Genomic DNA, 21,267 nt, shown 5'->3' on the forward strand with positions numbered 1-21,267 from the left:
TACTTCAACCTGGAGCGTCATCTGCTTTCCCAAAGTTTACCAATTTGCTAACCTCCATGGCCCTTATACAGGCTCTCCGTCGGTCCATCAAGGGCGACAAGGAAAAGCAGCACCATACATCGATAGGGAATAAGTCTGCTGTCGCCATTATACCACCCAAAAAGGTCCGTTCCTGATATCTCCCACCACGATCGTAAATCCCCCCAAAGACCATGCGTATCGCATCAAGCATTAGGCGATGCACTGCAGCCAAGTCGAACATGCAGCTCCTTACTTTTTATTTTCCATTCTTTTGTATTTTTTTTTTTTGTTTCAAGCTATACCATGTCTCTTTTCTCGCCCTGCAGACCCCTGGTTGCTGACAACTTCGTCTTCTTGCAGGTGATTCGAGCCCTGTACGACTATGAGGCCCAGTCATCTCAGGAAATGAGCTTCTCCAAGGGCGACTTTTTCCACGTTATTGGCCGCGAGAATGATCAAGACTGGTATGAGGCATGCAATCCTGCCCTGCCGGATGCCCGAGGTCTTGTCCCGGTCGCATTCTTCCAGGCTCTAGGCCGTACCGAGCGAGATAGTGCCCAGTCCGACAATGGCAGGCCACCAACTGCAAAGAGCCCCGATCACGACTCCGGCTACAGCGAAAATGCCCCACATCCTATCACAACGGCCGTACCCATCACCCATCGCAGTACCAAGTCTACCGATATCGACAACAAGATCTTCGCCATTGTCATGTATGATTTCGAGGCCCAGCGCGCAGATGAGCTGGGTGCCCACAAGGGCGAGCAAATCATCATCATTGCGCAATCCACGCCTGAGTGGTTCGTTGCCAAGCCCATCGCCAGGTTGGGCGGACCCGGCTTGATTCCCGTCTCGTACGTTGAGATCCGCTATGTCAAGACTAGAGAGGTTGTTCCCAATGCCTTGGAAGCGGTGCGAAGAGCTGGAGTCCCGAGCGTGGAGGAATGGAAAAAGATGGCTGCAAATTACAAAAATAGCAGCATCACTCTAGGCAAATTTGAAGCCGGCGGTCCACCTGGCGGCCAGCAACAAGCTGTCGAACAGGGTATGGAGCGGATGAGCCTTCAAGCGGGCAGACAGAGCACCCAAAACGGATCACAGGTATGGGCAGCCCACGCAGCCAACCACGGCCTCAATTTCCCCCTTGCACTCTGTGTGCATTTGTTCTCCCTCTTGTACCACGAGCTAATGTATGTATCACAACTCAGCATCGTGCCCAACAGCAAAGCATGCCCCAGTCCCAACAATTTGCCCCTAACCAATCAACACCTCTCCTCTACGCGCCGGAAAGAGCCTGGATTCCTCGATACTGCTTTGCCGAGGACAAGTATTGGTTTGTCATTGTGGCTGTTCTTGAAGATAAACGGCATTGGGAACTCTCTCGCTACTATGAAGATTTTTATGACTTCCAGATCGCCCTTCTCACAGAATTCCCTGCAGAGGCGGGGAATGCTGGTAGTGCTCAAAAGCGAACTCTCCCATACATGCCGGGGCCTGTAAGTTATGTTACAGACGCCATCACCGAAGGCCGACTACACAACCTCGACGCGTACGTAAAAAATCTGCTCAGTCAGCCTGAGTATATTTCGCGATGCAATCTTGTGAAACAATTCTTTGCTCCTCGCGAAGGAGATTACGAGGTCGATCCTCACGAAATTGAGGAACAATACCGTCTTTCGCAAGCTTCACAACAGTCTGCTGAGCCTCCCGGCAACTCTGGGTCTCGAACCAACCTGAATGGCAATGGCTATAGCGGGCTATCTGCCACGCCCCGGCAAATGGATGACGCACAGCCAGGAACAGGTGGCCAACCGCAAGGACAGCAACAACAGCAAGCATTAATGAAAGTCAAGATGTATTACAATGGCGACCTCATCGCCATTCGCGTTCCATCTGAGGTTGAATACCAACAACTTTGTGACAAGATTCGGGACCGACTCAAGCTGAGCCCGGATGATCAGCTGCAGCTCTTCTACAGGGACGAGCCCACAGGGAACAAGCCTAATCTTATGAGCAATAATGACCTTGATTTTGCTCTTCAGCGAAATGAGAAGCTTGTTCTCTATGTGGAAGTTGTGTAAGAAACGATACCAGACATTTGCTCGCATTTTGATTTCAAAGCCACGAAAACATCGGATTACGAAGCTCGTACGACATCTACTTCTTCACTTCAACTTTTTAACTTCTTTTTTTTGGGTATATGATTAGCAGCTGGGAGGCGTATATATATCTTTGTAACCCAGTGGCCCCGGCCACTCATTTCTCCGGGTGGTCGCTTTCACCTTCATTTGTCCCCGCTGACAATTTCTTCGTTGACATGTGGCACGCACCTCCCGTGGCTATGTGCTCAGCTCAACTTCATTCCTGGGGGGTTTTGCGAAGGGCTTGTTTGAGGTCCCTGAAGCAAAATAGCATTTTGTACTTGTCTGATTCAATTTAAATAGGGAGGCTCTGGCCTGGGAAAGGCGTTTTGGCAGTTGATTTCAGGAATTGTGTTTGCTTCTACGCACATGGCGACTTGATACCTTGACGAGGTTGAATGCCTGATGAGCAGAAGGACGAGGGAATTGGGAAGGGTCAGGATGGGAATCCTGGGCGGGCTGCGGAGAATATGACTGACGTCCGGGACCGGGGCAGGCAAGGGCACTTGGAAGGAAGGAAAAGGATGGAAGCTGGTTGCTTACGGTTGGGCGGAGGGAAGATGGAGGCGGCATTTTGATACTTTGCAGATCGAGTCGCAGCTAGGAGGGTCTAATTGGACGGCACATACTAGCACTTAACAAGATGGTGAATATCGAAATGTGAGTTATGCCAGCACAAGACTGTAGATAGTGGGGAGTCTATTTCCAAACAAAAGTGTCGGCATCAAGTACAACTTGAGCCACAAACGACGTTAACATTATTGCCGGTTCTATCGTGTCTACCAATGCCCGAAAATGTATAAAGGTACACCAGGAAAGAAAATGAACCCCTGGACGAAGCCAACTCTTCTAAGCAACCTGACGCCTGTGTAATGCAAAACAACGAAACAATATGCAATGTCTAAATTCAGAAAAATGGGCACCGAGTTATTGGCGATGTTATTCCAACCTCGCCATCAAGTTTCGCCGGACCTTGAAGTTCACCACCCCTCCCACGCCAAATGCGGGAACAATACGGCATACTCTCGCCGCAGAACTTATCAGCCAGTTCGATCGAACGAGTTCGAAGCGATCGCGCCATGAGATACTGGCATGCGGTTGACTAGGGCGATTATATAAATCTAATCCAAGGAGGTGTAGCGGCGTGGAGAAGAGTTGGACTGCTGCAGGGGCGAGGAATTGTGCTGCCGTTTGGCCTGAAATTTGCTTCTTGAATGCAGCGGATACTCGAGAATCTATATAGGGCGCGAGAAGGGGTGGGATGTTGAACGAGGCGAATATCGTCAAGCAGTCGCGCAGTGTGAATAGAGCATAGGAGGGCAGCGGCACTGGACGAGGTCCTGAGCCGACGGGGCCAAACATGCGGACGAAAGAACGGTCCTTGTACATGCATAGGCCAACATTGGCAGCTGACGAGGCGACGAATTTTCCTGCGCCGGAAGAAACAGTAGTTGGTGATCTATTGGTGATGGTGGAGGTTGCCGTATCGAGGGCATTGGCTGTCAGGTATGTGCCGCCGTATAGCATGAAGATGAGGGCGCATGGTCGGGAGAAGAGCGCAGATGAAGGTCGTAGAAGGAGGTTTCGAACGGAGGAGCGGATTGAGTCGAGCAGGGAGCTGCGGCCAGATGCATTTTCCATGATGGATCTGAATTATATGCTGTTAGCGGCCCAGGTGCGCAGGTGGTTTGGATCAGAAAAGCTGGTTTGCTGGTGAACCTTACCTGTCAATGATGGAAATGACTGGTGCGACCAAGGCACCGGCACAAGCAGCACCAGTTGCATCAGCGGTTAGTCGCCATGCCAGGTTTTTTGTGTTCCATTTTTGCGTAGAAGAAACAGGATGGTTTAATGTCGAGGTGGGCGTCGCCAGCGCAGGCTCATCAGTGACCTTCATAATGCCAAAGTTTCAGTTTCAGAAGCCAGAGAGCTGCAGTGTCTTGCAACACAAAGAACAGAAGCAGCGTCAAGAATGTCTACTGAAGAGGACGTCTTTTTTGCTTGGGACAGCTTCTTCTATCGATTTTCCGCGCGGAAAAGTGCTGGTGCAGGCGCATTGCTTCTCTGGTGAGCTTTTTGTCCTGGAATTTGCTCTGGTAGAGGCTCTAATGACGGTGGTGAGGCAGCTCTCAGCTCCTGTTGCAAGTTTGAGGAAGTCGGAGCAGTCGGGGTTTGATGGATTCAGGCCGTCAGGCGTAACAGCGCAAACAAGTCAAAGTTTCACTAGGAGAAAACACGGGGCATTAAACCCAACAAGCAGCTGTTCACGCTTCAAATGAATTCACAGGACGGTACGTGACAGGAGATAAATAAAATGCTGTGAACCCCTTGGCATTGGTGACGGGGAGCATCTCATAATCAGCAACAAGGAAAACACTGGCCAGTCAGCTTCGTTTCCCGAAGTCGGAGGCGAAAGAAAGCGAGACGTCCCGAAGCCCTCCAATGGCTCCAGGTCTGGGACACCACGGATCCATCTCGCCAGCCATTGTCAGCCATGGTCAACCACTGTGCTCCGATGTGGTGGATAATGGCCGGGAATGCTGGTCGACAAGTTCCTTTCTGTCCACGGAATTGACCAAACCCCATGCGCAGATTGGTTCAACGGACGTGCATTTCCGGCCGGTGCCATCGTTGGAGTGGGCACCATCGGCTCATGGCTCGAGCTTGGCTGTATCACAATATTGCAATGGTCTTCATCGATGCAAGCCGTTCAGTGAGAGTTACATAACTGATGCTGAATTTAGTTGGGCGAACTGCCGGCCGGCCGGAGGGATATCGCTGGCGTCGATTGATGTGTCATTCGAGGAACCATTGGCATATGCCAACACCAAGGTATGGGGTGCCAACATTGAGGGAAGCAGTCTTGAAATCGCTGCCGTCCAATGTAGCTCATGTTTTGTTGATTCGAACTGGACCGTTGTGCTCCTGTTATTAGTCCGTAATATAATTAATATTTGTAGGATTGATTTCATGCATGCAGCACCCACTTCTGATGGGGCCCTGTCAGTTCGAGGTTTGACTGACCTACCGAGAGCTTCCATTGGGTGAGGGTAGCATGAAGTGCATCTGATCGGGGCTCTGATCAAAGAGAATAAGAGGACGTGGTCTAACAACTAGAGTATCGAAAGAAATTGGACAGTTGGAACCGAACCTAAAGACGCCCAGAGGGATTGTTTTGTTGAAGCTGGCAGAGGTATTACGAGGAGAAGCCAGTTGTTTGACGAATGGAGGATGTGATGGTCCGTTTCTCAGCATCTCCACCGGGTACAGCAACCTGCTGAAACGTCGACGATGATGCAGTCCTAGATTCTTCGCAGTTTCTTTTGTTAACTGTCGTGGTTTATCACAAGTAGATTTCTTGTAGGTAAAAGAGAGACATGAGATTAACACAGGGCACGGTTCAAGATGGGCCTAGCGAATTGATTGTCGATAGCTCATGCCCTGCGCAGACTTCAAGCTCCTTCCTCAGACCATTGCCTACCAGAACGTCAGGTCACACGACATTGAATGGGGAACTTCAAATTGAGAATGAAATCAACCTCCACGATGACTACCTACCTAGTAGTTGACACCGTTTTCCTAACTTTAAGTACCTGAAGGGTCAAATCAATGCAAGATTCGTTCCACAAACTCGTGGCCTCCTTCATGGGCAGGGGCCGCGTGTGAGCCAACGCGTACAGTCCATGAAGCTAGCACCTAGCAATGTGGCTCAAATGACATTCCCCAAATGCGCTGCCTGTCCCGAGCCAGGCTGTCTGGGATCATGTTGAATCATCAACCACCGCTTTGAGCCCTGGACAAGCCATCAGGCGGGCTGCTTCAGTTGCTTTTACTTGCGTCAGCATAAGGCATTGTACAACCGCTCCGGTGTAGGTATTACTAACCTGGGGGTTGTCCGCCTAGTCGAAGAGTAGTCGTACGCAACATACGTCCCCGCCTTGTGGCAACTTACAGCTCCTACGAGATCATAAGTAGATGACTGCCCTTGCGCTAGCAGATATCGTCTGCTATTTTGTGCATCCAAATAACAACGCACGTTGATATTTCATCCGAAACTTTCGGCCTTGGATCATGGTACAGGTTCACAAACTCACAGCAGAGACTCTTCTCGGAGCTCCAAGAAGAAGTGCTGCGACACCGAACCACAATGGCCAACTCGCCCTCTACAATGTGTCGACCCACAGGTTTGGTGGCAAGACGGTCAAAGAGGTCCGGGTCATGGACCTCAAAACTCGCCAGTCATTCCAGATATCAGATGATGACAAGGTCCACGACGCAGTTTGGATCCCCGGCACTGACTATATACTGTACTTGAAATCTGGAGACAAAGGGCGAACCCTAGCCGTCGTTGTCAATGGCGTCGACCGTTCCAGCGAGCAAAGCACCGTTGCCGAGTTCGATGCACCGATCCAAAATCTTAAATTGAAGCGCCTCGATGATGGATCTTTCGTCTTCATGGTTACGGGTCAGGTGGATAATGATGGACTTCTTTACAACGAGGAGGCTCACGACAGACCCTCAACTGGACGTGTTATTGACGCCGCACATATACGAACTGTAAGTTCAGTGCAGTAGTGGGATGCATCATATCGTCCACAGCATTAACTAACTGATAATATAGTGGACATCATTACAAAATAGACAGCCTTACAGTCTGTGGTATAATAAGCTGCAACAGGACGAGTCTGGAAAGTGGAAGATCGCCGGTCATCTTCTCAATCTGGTCAATAACAATCAGCTTGATGCACCCGCAGGCATCTTAGACGTCGGGGACCCTCTAGGAAACTTTGATATTTCTCATCGAGGTGCAGTCTTTATTGCCAGCGACCGGGCAGTCCTTGATCCTGGAGAAGGCGCTGTCAGCTCGGCATATTTTGTGCCACTGGATTCTTTTACGCTACCTCCCACGGGAAACCCCAAGCCAATATCATTGCCATCTGGCGTAAATGCGTGCATCATGTCTAATATTCGATTCTCTCCTGACGGTTCAATGATCGGGTTCCTCCACATCCCACGCGGGGATGAATATGGCTCTCGTCTGTTCCTGGCTTCGACTAATTCGCTTGACGCCTTTGACGCCTTTAGTCTTGTGACAAGAACTTGGGACGACTCTGACAATGAACATGACCCTCCGAAAGGCTTCGAGTTCGCTGGTGATTCTGAAAATATCATCATGACTAGTTCAAAATGCGGTCGAACTGTTTTGTCGAAGCTTAGGCTTCGAGATGGGGAGCGACCACATGTAATTTTCAAAGACAACAGTTCATCCGCATACTACCCACTTAGAGATAACAGTTGGGATGAAATTTTGGTTTCAGGTTCAAGCTTCATCGACAGCAGTGTATGGCACATTGTGGATGTGTCTGGAGTGACGCCCACCCAAATTGTTTCGTCAGCAACGAAAGGCGGTACAAAGTTTGGATTGTCTCAAAAGATGGTCACTGAGATCTGGTATGAGGGCGCGGATGATGTCTGTGTTCATTCCTTCATAATACGACCAAGCAGTTTCGATGAGAACAAGAAATATCCTTGGGTACTAATGCCACATGGGGGGCCGGTATCGTCTTGGGATGACGCTTGGAGCACTAGAGTAAGTCATACTTTTTGCCGTTGTGTTGTCCATCGACGAACGCCAGCTAATCAAAACAAAGTGGAATATGGCTGCCTGGGCAGAGCAGGGCTATATCATTGTGTGTCCCAATATCACTGGCAGTGTGGGCTACGGGCTCGAATTTGCAAGAAGTTTGTCAAACCTACAACTTTTTCTACCGAACAACTTGTCCTAATCTTCTCAAATATAGAGATCAAGGGAGAGTGGGGTGGTCGACCGTTTCAAGATCTCCTGAACTTGATGTCTTACTTAGAAACGCTACCGTATCTCGACCAAAAGAAAGCCGTGTTGGCTGGAGCCAGCTATGGGGGTTACATGGTGAGCTGGATGCTAGGGCATGAGATTATCAACAGAGTACGTCTGACTTCTCACTCTATTCAATGCTACACTGGCTAATGCATTTTCCTGAAACAGTTCTGCTGTGCGATCTGGCATGACGGAATATTCAACCTCCCCTCGTTCTTTTTGCAATCAGACTTTTTATATGAAGCCGGCTATTTCGAAGGCGCTCAGTACCCTTGGCAACGTCCCAATGCTTTCGAACGGTTCAACCCAGCTCGACCGGAGCTATTGCGAAACTGGAAAAAAGCACCACCGACGCTCGTAATCCACAGCGAGAAGGACTACCGATGTCCTATTACCGAGGGTATAGCAACTTTCAACACACTACGAGGAAATGGTGTGCCCAGCCGATTCTTGACATTTCCAGATGAGGGACATTGGGTTCTTAATCCGGAGAACTCACTGGTATGGCACAACACAGTGTGGGACTGGATAAAGAGGTGTGTAAATGGGGAGATTAAAAGAGGAGATACGAAATGGTGAGGCCATGTATATAATTTCCATTTCTCGATGTCATCCTACATACGCTATCTGTAATGCATCCGTATATTCCCGCCCTAGATAGATCGGTTCCTTGTAGATCTCAGTGGGTCAGCACATGTCAACCGATTGCCGAGCAGCACGATACCAAAGCCATATAACAATCCTCTCATCACTCCTCTATATTAATTATTCTTGTGTATTAATTCTTTCAAATACATAAAATCATGCCCACCATCAACGTTGCCGCCACCGTCCCCATCAATCCTCCCAACACCACACCCCTCACCCACGGCCAAGTTTGGGCCGGTCTACGCCGCAAGATCCGCACCCCAAGGGACTTTGTCCCCGTCATCAAGAACTGCGATATTATCAGTGACGAAAATGGCCTGGTGAGCAGACGTGTTGTCTTTGAAGGTGGAAAAACTGTCATGGAGACGTGTAGGGAATATGCGCCGAATAGGATTCATTTCACTGTGGATGACGGGTCGGAGGTCCAGAATGTTATTAGTCTGGGACAGGATGGGAATCTGTACTTGACGTATTCGTTTTCGTGGAAGCTTGAGGGGGTTGTGGATGGGGGCGAGACATTTCAGGAGGAGGAAGCGAAGAATCAAAATGTGAGTGCTTCGAGTTGCGTTACTGCTTGTCTGCTAATCGTTGGGATGTGGTAGATGGCTATTGCGGCAGTGACAAAGAGCATTGAGGCCATACGGGAGATGGTGGCTGATGGAAGAATTCAATAATGGCGACGGGACCAGACGTAAATGATGATAATGCGAATAATGGCAGTTCTGCCTGCTGTATACCAAATGCAGGAGCCACAGTCTTTGCTAGCAATGCAGCATAACAATACCACAACAATTCCATACCCACTTCACAACCTGCGAATACCGCAAATCCATCATTCACTTCCAGGTGTGGTGGCATCTCCAGAAGAAGCCTTCTTCTCCTGGATTGCCATGACCAGAGATGTAAGCTGGTCAATCTTTTGGTTTAGCTCTGCGATTTGGCCTTCCACGCCCTTGGGTTCTTCCATGTCGTCGTCGTCCCGCCTCTTTCCGTCGGGTCTCAAAAGCGTAGACTCTTGTGACAGTGAAATTTGCTGCCTACTGTAGCCAGAAGACGGTCTCTTATACACTGCTGGTCGACTGCTTTTCTTTGTCTCGCGTGGGCCACGGAAACCGGCATACTCGTCATCCTGTGCCCTACGCCGGATATACTCGTATAACTTGATGGCTCCAACAATCGGCAAATGTGTTGCTCGCAGCAGGAGAATTCGCCCAGCGCGAAACTTACCCACCCTGGGAAGAATAATCCGTAGTGGGCGAAAGATAACGAGGGCAATCAGGTTAAATGGCGGGTAGAAGTGAGTAAGGCGATTACTAGTTGACGCCTCGAGTACATAGACGCTGTAAACGTAGAGATACTCCTCCCTGGCCTGCGTGATAACACGTGAAAAGCTGTTTGAGAGCATACCGGTTAGAGAGCCTTGTAAGAGAATGGACGTTAGAGTAATGAAAATAATCATGAGGGGAGGACCAAATATGGGGTCAATCTGATCCATGATGTCGAATCCAACATAACTCGACCCGAAGAAGATCTTTGTCAAAACTCCCGTCATTCGACCGAAAGTGAAAGCATCGCGGCCAATGAGGGAAAACGTTGTTAGGAAGCCAAAGTAAACAATGACAACTAGCACCATGAATTTCACAAAGTCCTTCCCCATTTCTTTCAGACACGGGATCAGAGTGCCCCAGTAGGGGCTCAAGCTCAAAATTGAGCAGATTCGCGGCATCATGAAGAGTGCCTCAAGAGACAACACATTGAAAGCCATCTCGTTCATCGCATTGTTATGTTGCGCAAGTCCGATAATTCCTAGACGACTGTCAGTTGAACACAGTTCACTCGGGGGTGGATTTGTTCGTACTCAAGGCTGCAAACAGAAATCCAATCAGGATCATAATCATGTCAAACACATTCCATATGTCTGTGGCATAAAAGATGGAGCCGGCATCGATCCATTCGCTCAGTTCGTCGTAGAAAAAGGCTGCTATCCAAATAAAGAGAACAATTTCTGTCAAAGTGATTCGGGTGTTATCGCGAGTGATGAGAACCGAATAATAGAGACACAGAAATGCAACGAAGAAAAGAACCTCCCAAGCTTTGAGATATTTGGGCACGCGAAGACGAGAGAACGGGTCAGAAGTTCGGGGATTGTAATATCGCGGCTTTTTGACGGAGTTCACGGAAAGCGTGTCCCAGAACACAATGTCTCCGTTCCAAATGCCCGTAATGATCTTCTGAACAACGTGTTGACTAAGGAATCGTTTAGCATTGGCAATGGCAGCAATCTCCAAGGCATTCAAGCTCTTAAAGGCGGCTGTTGGATCTGCTTCATCGTCGCTGTCGTCACTTAGATGCGTGAGACGAGAGAGTGAGCTTAACAATTTTGTCCTTTTCCGGGCACTCCCTATGGCCACGGCCGGTCGCCCGTCGTCAGACGAGCTTCTGCGAATGAGGAGAGGAGAAGTCTCCCCAGCTTCCTGGTCGTAGGATACCTGTTGGGACTGGTGTGCCTGGTCTGAAGTCACAGGTATCTCGTAGAGGCAGAACTCTACTGCCTGTCTTTCGCACAGTCGCGTAAGAAAGCGCCATGCAGTGATCTCACATGCAAATGATCGAGTCTCGCTAATACTCAGGTGCTCGTTTGCAGCAGCATAATGCCATTTGAGCGCACTGTAAGGGTGATGGTTAGCTTGATTTATGGTTGCAAACACCGCCAATATTGCACAAGAGGAAACGAGTGCATAAACATGCAAGACTTACAGCAGAGCATTCACAATGGCGGGATTGGTGCAGTTGTCGCTCAAATGGTCAACTAAGACACGCACACAGTTTCCGGCCTCAGTGGTTCTCAGCTGCTCGAATGTACTAGGCAGCTCGATTACGTCTGTGAAATATCTACACGTGGAAGGAGAGTGGGTTAGCACATGCATGCAGGAGAGTCAAGACATCCATAACCAGTGGCTACTGACAGAGAAAGCTTCTTGACCACATCCCGAAATGAGTCATCCTCAGCAATATCTGGCATATCAAAATCATATCTCGCAGATACGGGACTGAGATCCCGGGCGGGCTGTGGCCTCATCCTCAGACGGATGGGCATTTTGGCTGTTGTGATGTCACGAACCACGTGTCGGTCAGACTATGGTGTGACAGGGTGAGGCAGCGAGAGACAAGGGACGCGGACCACCATGCGCAGACGTGATCAATCGGGATGGCGAAATCGGCGGCAAGAGAAGGATATTCACGAAAAGTCAAATTCGGCAACGGAGGCAAAGACAAATGAATATGGCAATGATTGATCAGTGAAGGGAGCACAGATTTGAACGCGGGGACCAGTTGAGCACTTGAGACCTTCATCTTCACTGGCCTGTGCGTCACTCCTGCCTTGACTTGACTGTCTGCATCATTTCGCTTGCTGTAACTGGCTGGCGGTGCGCAAAGCCACCAGTTGACCAGACTGAGTCGCCGACATCAGGGAAGGCACATGGGGGCCAACTGCCAAATCGGCCAGTACATTACAGACCACTGACCTTAGAATGCCATTGTTTCAAATGGCAACAAAGGGACGAATGAGAGCACTTATCGTGAGCCCTGTGGCGAGAGATCATGTCTCTACGGCGTCCTCCACATTAGCGCCCGCCTATAAATCCAAGACAGGAAGGGATTGTAGCTCGATTGCGGAGAACTGAGCAGAGCAGACCAGACTGATACGAGCAAGATGGAGTTCTTGGCTTCGGAAGTCCTCGAAGCAGCCGCGCATAGCGCAGTTAACTGCGTAAATGTAGGCAAAATCTCCAAACTGCACTGGCTTGGCTTCTTTCTATGCCAGACGGCTCTGAGGGGATGCGTCCACTTAAAAAGGTGAGGCACGCCAAAGGGCACAGCCGTCGACCAGCCAGTGTCAGCTTCAATTCAACAATGAATGTTGTCCCACTCGACATTTACTGGCGACAAGAATCAATCAACATGATGGAATAACTATCAAGAAACATACGATACGACTCGACGCTCTTTACTTCCGACAGTGGGGGCTTTCCGAGGAATCCCCAGATGATGGCCAATTGTCGTTCAAGCAAACACCAAACTCCGAATCCCATCAAGCCAACTCAACGCTGGAGCTGCACGTTTATTCTGCTCCGCCATCCTCAACGTTGCTTGCGAAAACACATTTGCAACCTTCCCCGCTCAAAAATATGCAAACAAACCAATAGGCGAAGCCATATCTTCTTGAATTCACCTAAATTAGAAACGATCGGACTTGAATACATTAATTTACGTTTAATTCCATGCCAAGACCTCTGCCGGCGGCACTGCAGGGTTAGTGTTTGCGAAACGTCGACGCGTCACGGCATACATCATCCATAAGGCTGGCCTTGAGAAGGGCCGTAGTGGCTGAAGACATGGAAGGCGTACAGAAGGTTTGTAAGAACACCCGCATAATGTTTATTGTCATTTTCTAAGATGAATACATTTTGTTCGTGTGCATTATTGCTCAGGAATTGTTTACTGATGACGCCTATTGACTCGTGATCCTGCCTTGGCTGGTCAGTATTCTCATCAACGTCACCGAAAAACCATCCAAACTGGTACAACCAAGTATACATATTTGACCACGGGAAGATGAACAACGAAATGACCCTCCGAACCCGAATGCACACCGCGCCACATTAGCAGGGACCACAACTCGGCCGGGTTCCTTGACAACGGTCAAAAGATGACCACAGATGCATCCCGGTGACGCGTCCTGTCTTGCCTTTGATCATCTAAGCCGATATACGCTGCATATTCTCCCAACCGGCAACTCAGCCTATTTGTGACGCAACTGAAACTAGTCTAGTTCAGTTGACGACCAAACTGATATACAACACCATGTAGCGAGTGTATATAAATGCATCGAGTGACAGCAGCGTCCGAAAATGCGCTACACATAACAAACAAATTCCATTTCTACAAAGTGTAATCTATGTAAACGACATACAACATTGTCACAGCCATGGCAACAATTACAACACCGCCTCTGGGACCAAGTTCAACTTCATTATCAGCAACGTCCACTGCAACATGTACGAACGCAGTACCGGGGAAATATGGCTATGTACCTCCGGGATCATGTAATTCCAACTACGAATATGATCCTAGTTTTGCTGGAAACATGGCATTTGCCGTTCTGTTTGGCCTCTCCACTGTCACACACCTAGTGCAAGCCATCGTCTTTAAGAAGGTTGGCTATTTCACAACGATGTGAGGCTTGGGGTTTGCTAATGCTGTGATTGTGCAGAGATTTATTTGGGTTCTCCTCATGGGCGGCGTCTGGGAGACAGCTGCCTTTTCACTTCGAACAGCCGGTGCTCACGACCAGCAACAAGAGCAGTTTGTTATTTGGGGCCAGTTGTTATTTCTACTGGCGCCTTTGTGTACGTCTTTCGTCTTCCACATTCTGCCAGTGGCATCACGCTGATACGTATCATCCAGGGATAAATGCATTCGCCTACATGACGGTTGCCCGAATGATATACTTTGGCATCCCCGAAAAGAAGATCTGGGGCGTCCGAGCCACCAAGCTCACCCTGATATTCGTATGGCTGGACGTTGCGTGCTTCCTGGTCCAAGGAGCAGGCGGAAGCATGCTGTCCGGCGATTTAAGTGCCAACGTGAAGAGCATTGGCATGAGGATCTTTACGGGAGGCATCGGACTGCAGCTGGGGTTTGTAGTAATATTCAGCGGGATGACAATCTTCTTCTATTGGAAGATGCATCAAGTTACAGGAGGGCACATCGGCCGAATGAGGTGGTTGATTTGGACAATGTTCCTGGTATTGGCCATGATTGTGGTGAGTAGTTTTTTCTCCAATGACCAGGAGACTGCAAGAATTTTGCGCAGAAACTGACGTCTGTGGTTTTACAAAGATGCGAACCATTTTCCGACTCGTCGAATTCGGCCCGGGACTATCTCACTCCAACCCCATGTTGGGCAACGAATTATATCCGCTGATGCTTGATGCGTTTCCGATGCTGCTTGCATTTGTCGCCCTCAACATCATGCATCCGGGATATGTTCTGAAAGGTCCCGACGGGGAATTTCCTCGAATGACAAGAGCGGAGAAGAAGGCGATTAAGCAACAAAAAAAGGAGGAGAAACAGCGAAAGAAGGAGGAGAAACAGAATAAAAAGGCGGCTAAGAAGGGACGAACTATGGGGAAATACATGAATACTGAGGACATTGGGCTGGAGGATACTGCGAGAAGAACCGACAGTGACAGTGAGTGGCCGTTGGAAGAGTCGCATCGGGTAGATTGGTCGAGGCAGAACAACGTGTGACGGAGAGTATTGATTTGCTGGCCGAATTTCAGCAGCCATGTCAAATATTGGAGTTTGCACGACGGGATGCGTATCACGGCAAGGTAACGATGGACTGGCTATCAGCTTGATGGCCGGTGGAATGTCGTCTAAGGATGTCAACTGGTGCGTTATTGCTTTCGTCTGTCGATGCTTTAGCCAACCCTGTAGGATTAATGCACTCAGACCGTATTCTCTGACCAGCAACTGCCCTCACGAGTATCTGCGGTTTGTAATTTCCGCCTATGCCCGGCCTACCAGATGCCACGAATCGGCAGGTATCGACGAATGGAATTGTTCACAGTCCTTCGCATAAGTTTTGGTTTAATGCGAGTGCTTGTCTGGCTGGGTCCAAATGCTTCTTCGTGGGTTTGTTGTGCAGTAGTGAGTCTAGTGACCGTGGGGCATCAAATTGCATAGCCACAACATCGTCCAACTTGTTTCTAAGAAAAGAAGCCTTGGCTGAGGCCCTAAGAACCGTGAATGTGAATTTGTTCGTCACGGTTTTTTTAACCAACTGGTGCCTAAGCAGCGCCGCTTTTACCCTGAGTAACTGTGGCTTTGCTATTCTATTTTTGGCGATCTAACGGATTCTAGCTTAAGCAAGACTGCTCACCTAATCGTTTATAACTTTATGCGTTTCTACGTTTTGCTAATGTTATTCCACTTTATACTTCTCCGTTTTAAAATAGTACACCAAGACAGATCCGTTAAACGTTGACTGCCTAATTTGCATCTAGAATGCAGCACAGTGCGTTTAACTTCCCGTTATTTTCCGTTCCATAAGGGACAAATTTAGACACTAAGGTATAGCAATCGTCCTCGCAAGTATAGAGCATCATTATGTTGAATAGCAAGGTGGCAATATTTTATTGCTACAATCTGGCTATATGACGAAGATTCAGCCACGATATGTACCTCGTAATCGATTCACCATAGGGCAAGGCCGCACGATCATCTCCAGTACCGTTGATCTCCTAAGAAGTCCATCAAGTCCGAATGCGACTTTCAAGCCGTAAATGGCCGTTCGCAAGCTCATACGGTAAGTTTTATTTTAGTTGTCACCGTCAAGTCTATTAAGCCCTACGATTCTTCGACTGGACCGTAAAATTCTCATATGAAACGAAGCAGCACGCACCAGGTCGCCTAGCTACGTGCACTTATACCGAATTCTTAGCTTTTTACCAGCAATTTCCTCAGATTATGGCAATCGCTTCTTCCACCGGCCACAATCGCTAAACATCATGATAGCATGTGAAGCTGTGGCGCACTGCAAGAATAAAAGCTCCCGCTCTGGATACAAAGCTCGGTGTTCAATCTAAAAGCCTGACCTCTCTTGCGTCTTTGAGCCCTTGGCGTAGTGCATTTTGCTTTGCTACCAAGAGCAGATTTCAAGTAGGCCCACTATCTGGTAAAGCTGAACTTCCTGGGAAGTTCTTCTCTATTACATCTCAGCATATTTGTGGCTGACGTGCTACTGTCTCGTGACAGTGGAATTGGCCAGACATTGAAACTGGAGCACAATCGCGAGCTTGCGCAAATCACCACCGAGTCTCATCTCCCCGCAAGACCGTTGCCTTTTGCCTACGATGTTGAGGCTGTAGAGCTAATGGCGTATCTCAAGATAGTTGTAGGTGGGCTTTGTAGCTTTTCTCGCCAGATTTTTACTAAGCTAGTTCAGCTAGTTCATAGCAACGGGACAATGTACAAAGACGGTGATAGTTTTGCTCGCATGTCAGTGTCTGGCCTACCTCAGTGGCCTATCCTAGTTCCACTTTGCAACCATCTGTGATCTGTAACACAAGTGTCATTGTCTGCCTTTCAACACCAACAAGATCGATTGGTTCTCCCTCGGGAAGCCGGATACTTGGATAACGCTGGAATATTCGGACAATAGTAACAGCAGCTTCTGTGAGGGCAAAGTCCACTACTCAGATTAGTTTCACCTACCAGTTCCAAAGTTCATATAAATCCAAACTTACTTCCCAGACAAATCCGCGGCCCACCACTAAACGGCAAGTATCCATAGTTCTGAGTGGTCTTGTCCTTAAAAAGTGGTAGGTCCTCAACCCATCTCTCAGGGCGGAAGCACTCCGCATCCAGGCCATATAGGTCTGGACGGCGGTGAAGTGTATAGACACTAAAAGCCACTGGTGAGCCTTTCGGTATTAAGACTGGCGACTTCCTGTCAGGCCCACCACCCATTGGGAGAATAGTATTCTCAACCGCCGTCCGAGTGTTCACTGGCACCGAAGGATACAAGCGAAGGGCTAGCTGTACTATTAGTTCTTGCTTTTTTTGTAAGTCATTTAATCTCTTACTTTCTTTTAACACATTTTGCAGATATTGGAGGTTTCGCAAGTGTGTTCTGTTTAATGAGCCATCCTCAAGTTGAGAAATTTCTGTTCGTAACTTCTCCATTGCTTTAGGATGCCTAACAAGCAAAAAACTACATGTGGACATTAGAATATGCCGCATTTTGAGGAATGTTGCAATGAAACTTACAAAGTCCAAGACAATAGGCAAGCGGTGGTATCACGGCCAGCAGCTAGAATATTAATAATCTGTCCACGAAGTGCTATTCTGTCAGGACATGCTTTCGCAACAGATTTTAAGAAAACATATCTTGTGTCGGTTGGGTCGTCTGTTGAGGCGCTTGCAGAAAGGTTTTGGTCAATAACCTCATCAGCAAATGCATGCACTTTACGGCAGGCATCGCGGAATTTAGAACCCCCGATGAGCCAGTAGAGATCCAGAAGGCGGAACCTCTTGACCACATATTTCTGTGCAAGGTCAAATGCTGCCGCAAAAGTCTGTTCTTGGCTATTATCCGTTGACCTTAGGCTATGAATGGACTCCCCAAAGAGAAATGCGGTTGTTACATCCAGTGTGAAGCGGAAAAATAGTGGCTGAAGGTCGACTATACCACTATTTTGTGGTAGCTCACTTAACAAATCTTCCATAGGCTCTTGAAAAACTGCGAGATCTTCATATTGTCGATGTACTAGCTGTGGACGAAGTAGGTCCCGTGAGTGCTTCCAGGCCTCACCTTCTTGGGTGAAGATGCCATCGCCAAACATCGGAAAGGTGATGGCTCTCCTAGGACCGAAGGACCATTCTAACTTTACTTGTTAATAATCTTGTTTGTCTCTGCATTGTATGTTTTGTCTGATAGCTTTGCGATGGACTTGCCCTTAAACTTGGTAGAGAATATTGCTTCTAAATTTGCTGGATCAACAGTACCAAATGCCGGATTACGTAGAAAGATTTGCTGTAAGGTATATCCTGTTTGACGGAAGTGAAAGAGAAATAACTCCATCAGCCGGAACTCGGCATCTGCGCGAAATATCTGCTCAAGGCGATCTATACCCAGTGGCCTCTGATTCTGCAGCATTGGTGGAGGGAGACACCCATGAGCCGCGGCCATTTCCTCCAGTATCTTCTGATAAGTTAGTGAGGTGCAAAGGAGCATATGTCCTAATGGTCCTTGGTTGAATCTGACCTTTTGCTTACGTTGGGCGTACACATATCTTTTGAGTGAGAGCCAAGCTATTAAGAATAAAAGTAGCAGGTAGAGCATGTTGAGCATGGAGTGGAAATAGGACAGCAATCACACTGACGAGCAAAGGGGAGTCTGAAAGATTGACGCCAGAAAATGATACGCTGACCGATTTCCGGAAATTTTAGGGTGCATTCATTTACCAAAATGCGTTAAGGAGGAGAACACAATGTAAGGGGCTAGGATAGCCAGCGATGGATCGTCTGGTCACACCTAAGCGCTGTGAATGGGCCTCATGGTGAGCAGTGTTTCGTCGACCAACATACCTACTAGGTAGGTAGTCAATGCAGCAAACCATCAATAGATCCTGGACCGCCCTCCTGTCGGCAAACCGGAAAAAAGGTTTAATGCCAGCATCCTTATTTCTGCCATACCTTGACGGAACTTCGTCTAAACTTCTACTGCATATCAATATAAACATGAATCGTGCAGCAAAACTCCTCAAACCCCATCGTCCCACACAGGATCTTTCTGATGAATCCTATGGCTACATTGAGAGTGATGGTTTGCGGCCTGCTTTGACGGAAGTCTATCGAGGGGACAATCCAGTGCTCGAGTAAGCCTATTCAAGCCAGGTCCGTACGGACACACTGGCTTGTCCTGCTTACAAGTATGAAATCATAGTAGCTGTCCATGGTGTCAATGGAGATGCTATTAAAACCTTGACGACAGCCGATGGCAAACATTTCTGGTTGGGAGATGCTGAAATGCTGCCAAAAGACGTCAAAAACTCTCGCATCTTGACGTACAGCTGCCCCTCGTACTCCCGTTTGCCTCTCCACGTCCAAGAACGGGGGATCGGCATCTTATAGTCTTCCGTCCAGCTAACAAATTTTGGGTAACAGGTAAGTTAGTGACTGAGAGCTCAGCAGCTCCAATCATAGACAACGTTGACCGTGCCGGTTTGAGGTCTGATCATGGTAGCTTGTGCAAATTTGCTTCCAGGATCGCTCCTGGATACAGACTGGTTGTGTCGACTATAGTGCGTCTAAGCAATCCCAGCAGTTGTCAGAGAAATAAGTTAGCACAGGCTTCTTAACCTCGCAGGCCCAACAGCTAATATTGGTTCTCGGCAACAATTGCATGGATACATTTGCGGCTGCACATTGTTTGACTGTTGGTTGCGATATGGAGCACGGCGACTAATTGGGCATATTGCGACCAGACTTGTCCAGCAGTGCACCAGCAATTCGTCCCTCGCCATTCACTTCATATGGTCGCGGGGGATGTCAAAGGCTTAGTCACGACAAGGCGGGTGGCATTTGTGGCAGCGCACCTGATACCGAATCCTTCATTTGATTCAGGGATAAAAGCTGGTTCGCTTGTGTTAGTTTGTCATCTATGAACCACTTCTGGCGTCTTTGACAATCGGAGAACGGCCTGCACATCACTCTGACGGCCTTTTCGTCCTTTTGTATTGTATACCTACCTACTCCGTAGGTAGTCAGCCAACTCCTGGTTGCGCACAGGCTAAATGTCCGTATTCCACACCTATGTCCTTATCAGGAATGCGGCTGGTGGAACCATCCCGTGGTTAGTGCGTGGCATTGTTCCCAGCCTTACGGGTAGAGTACCAGCTGCCAAGGGACCAGACTCTCGACGTTTGTGACTGTGCCACAAAGCTTGTTTGGTGGCGATTTAGACGATCGCAGGATCGAAGAACTGGTGCCGTTGGGAGATTCTGATCGAGAGAGATCCATGATCGAAGATATGGTATGCCGTGGATCACAAATGGCGATATGTTCATGACATCTCACACATGTCGTCGGGACTGTCTGTCGCTTGTACTGTCATCCAGCTGTGTCTTCTCAGCCCCGGCAAACAAAATCAAATGGCACGTCGGCATAACGTCCATATGCAGACCCAAGTTCCGCGCCATCTTGGCGTGATGCGGTGTCGATAAAGGCCCCAGCATCTGTAACCATGGCTCGATTCGACATGACGGACACGTTGAGTAAGAATTGTATCCATGCGTTGACGACACACAATTTTTTGTTATGTGTCGACCCGCTTTGCTTTGTTGGTGTAGACCTTCATCCTCGAAGATAGCGGTACCAACACACGGTTGATTTAGCCGCTAGTCTTGGACAAATCAGACAGAGCTTCAGATTCATCAAGCGCCATGTGAGCTGTCTCGGCATTCGATGTTCGTCTTTCGCACAGACTCTGAAAGCACTGGGGAAACAATGGATGGCAGGAAAACGGCGGCTCGTGTCCCCAACCACCGAGACTGAACGTGCAGCCAAGATGGACCACCAGAGATAAAATGCAGGCATTACCCAGCCATAGGCATAGCCAGTGCGCCACATAATGCTCAGCCAGGATCTCGTATCCCTCATCCACAGACCTGGCAACGTTGTGGCACCACCCAACCAATCTTGGGCAATGACCGATGCAACCTGGTTATTGGGTCAATTGGTCTGCTGAAATGGAGTTGAGCGTGACTGACCCGAGGCTGGCAAGATGGCAAAGGCAAGCCAAGACCAGCCAAGGCAGGACAGGACAGGCCAGGCCAGGCCAGGGACGAAGAAGAAGAAGCGCCTCATGGGCCAAGTTGGGGGTCGATTTGGACCGGCACACATGTCCATGTGCAGATTGGAGGCTGAATTCCCTGGCAAATGCAGCCAACACAGGCACATTTGACGGGCTCAAGAAGAAAAAGCGTTGACATGGCAGACTCTAGGCTGCGGCTTGCATTTGAACCCTGC

The 21,267-nt window shown here is 48.7% G+C and overlaps 8 protein-coding genes across 8 annotated transcripts; 4 read left to right on the plus strand and 4 right to left on the minus strand.

Annotated features, from left to right (window-relative positions):
• Window positions 1-56: 56 nt before the first annotated feature.
• Window positions 57-2,102, plus strand: VFPPC_05028 (protein kinase activator Bem1; the record flags this gene model as incomplete). The annotated part of the gene is made up of 3 exons (XM_018284281.1): window positions 57-164; window positions 382-1,122; window positions 1,230-2,102. The coding sequence occupies 3 exons, from the start codon at window positions 57-59 to the stop codon at window positions 2,100-2,102; spliced, it is 1,722 nt and encodes a 573-aa protein (XP_018145698.1).
• A 999-nt stretch (window positions 2,103-3,101) lies between these two features.
• On the minus strand, window positions 3,102-4,059 carry VFPPC_13740 (hypothetical protein; the record flags this gene model as incomplete). Its single annotated transcript, XM_018291512.1, has 2 exons — window positions 3,102-3,810; window positions 3,887-4,059. The coding sequence occupies 2 exons, from the start codon at window positions 4,057-4,059 to the stop codon at window positions 3,102-3,104; spliced, it is 882 nt and encodes a 293-aa protein (XP_018145699.1).
• Window positions 4,060-6,233: 2,174 nt separating this feature from the next.
• Window positions 6,234-8,598, plus strand: VFPPC_05029 (oligopeptidase family protein; the record flags this gene model as incomplete). Its single annotated transcript, XM_018284282.1, has 5 exons — window positions 6,234-6,719; window positions 6,784-7,752; window positions 7,814-7,904; window positions 7,964-8,127; window positions 8,188-8,598. The coding sequence occupies 5 exons, from the start codon at window positions 6,234-6,236 to the stop codon at window positions 8,596-8,598; spliced, it is 2,121 nt and encodes a 706-aa protein (XP_018145700.1).
• Window positions 8,599-8,822: 224 nt separating this feature from the next.
• On the plus strand, window positions 8,823-9,341 carry VFPPC_13741 (hypothetical protein; the record flags this gene model as incomplete). The annotated part of the gene is made up of 2 exons (XM_022428891.1): window positions 8,823-9,215; window positions 9,270-9,341. The coding sequence occupies 2 exons, from the start codon at window positions 8,823-8,825 to the stop codon at window positions 9,339-9,341; spliced, it is 465 nt and encodes a 154-aa protein (XP_022284512.1).
• A 158-nt stretch (window positions 9,342-9,499) lies between these two features.
• On the minus strand, window positions 9,500-11,764 carry VFPPC_05030 (Ion transport; the record flags this gene model as incomplete). The annotated part of the gene is made up of 4 exons (XM_018284283.1): window positions 9,500-10,473; window positions 10,526-11,334; window positions 11,425-11,559; window positions 11,634-11,764. 4 exons carry the CDS (start codon window positions 11,762-11,764, stop codon window positions 9,500-9,502), a joined length of 2,049 nt encoding a protein of 682 aa, XP_018145702.1.
• A 1,893-nt stretch (window positions 11,765-13,657) lies between these two features.
• On the plus strand, window positions 13,658-14,982 carry VFPPC_13742 (RTA1 domain-containing protein; the record flags this gene model as incomplete). Its single annotated transcript, XM_018291514.1, has 4 exons — window positions 13,658-13,885; window positions 13,943-14,078; window positions 14,137-14,495; window positions 14,572-14,982. 4 exons carry the CDS (start codon window positions 13,658-13,660, stop codon window positions 14,980-14,982), a joined length of 1,134 nt encoding a protein of 377 aa, XP_018145703.1.
• Window positions 14,983-16,760: 1,778 nt separating this feature from the next.
• On the minus strand, window positions 16,761-18,080 carry VFPPC_13743 (cytochrome P450 alkane hydroxylase; the record flags this gene model as incomplete). The annotated part of the gene is made up of 4 exons (XM_018291515.1): window positions 16,761-16,927; window positions 16,983-17,270; window positions 17,322-17,449; window positions 17,506-18,080. The coding sequence occupies 4 exons, from the start codon at window positions 18,078-18,080 to the stop codon at window positions 16,761-16,763; spliced, it is 1,158 nt and encodes a 385-aa protein (XP_018145704.1).
• Window positions 18,081-18,124: 44 nt separating this feature from the next.
• VFPPC_17664 (hypothetical protein) lies at window positions 18,125-18,857 on the minus strand (the record flags this gene model as incomplete). Its single annotated transcript, XM_022429354.1, has 2 exons — window positions 18,125-18,508; window positions 18,711-18,857. The coding sequence occupies 2 exons, from the start codon at window positions 18,855-18,857 to the stop codon at window positions 18,125-18,127; spliced, it is 531 nt and encodes a 176-aa protein (XP_022285608.1).
• Window positions 18,858-21,267: the final 2,410 nt, after the last annotated feature.

Source organism: Pochonia chlamydosporia, chromosome 3 (genome assembly GCF_001653235.2).
Source record: "Pochonia chlamydosporia 170 chromosome 3, whole genome shotgun sequence".
Taxonomy (NCBI): Eukaryota; Fungi; Ascomycota; class Sordariomycetes; order Hypocreales; family Clavicipitaceae; genus Pochonia; species Pochonia chlamydosporia.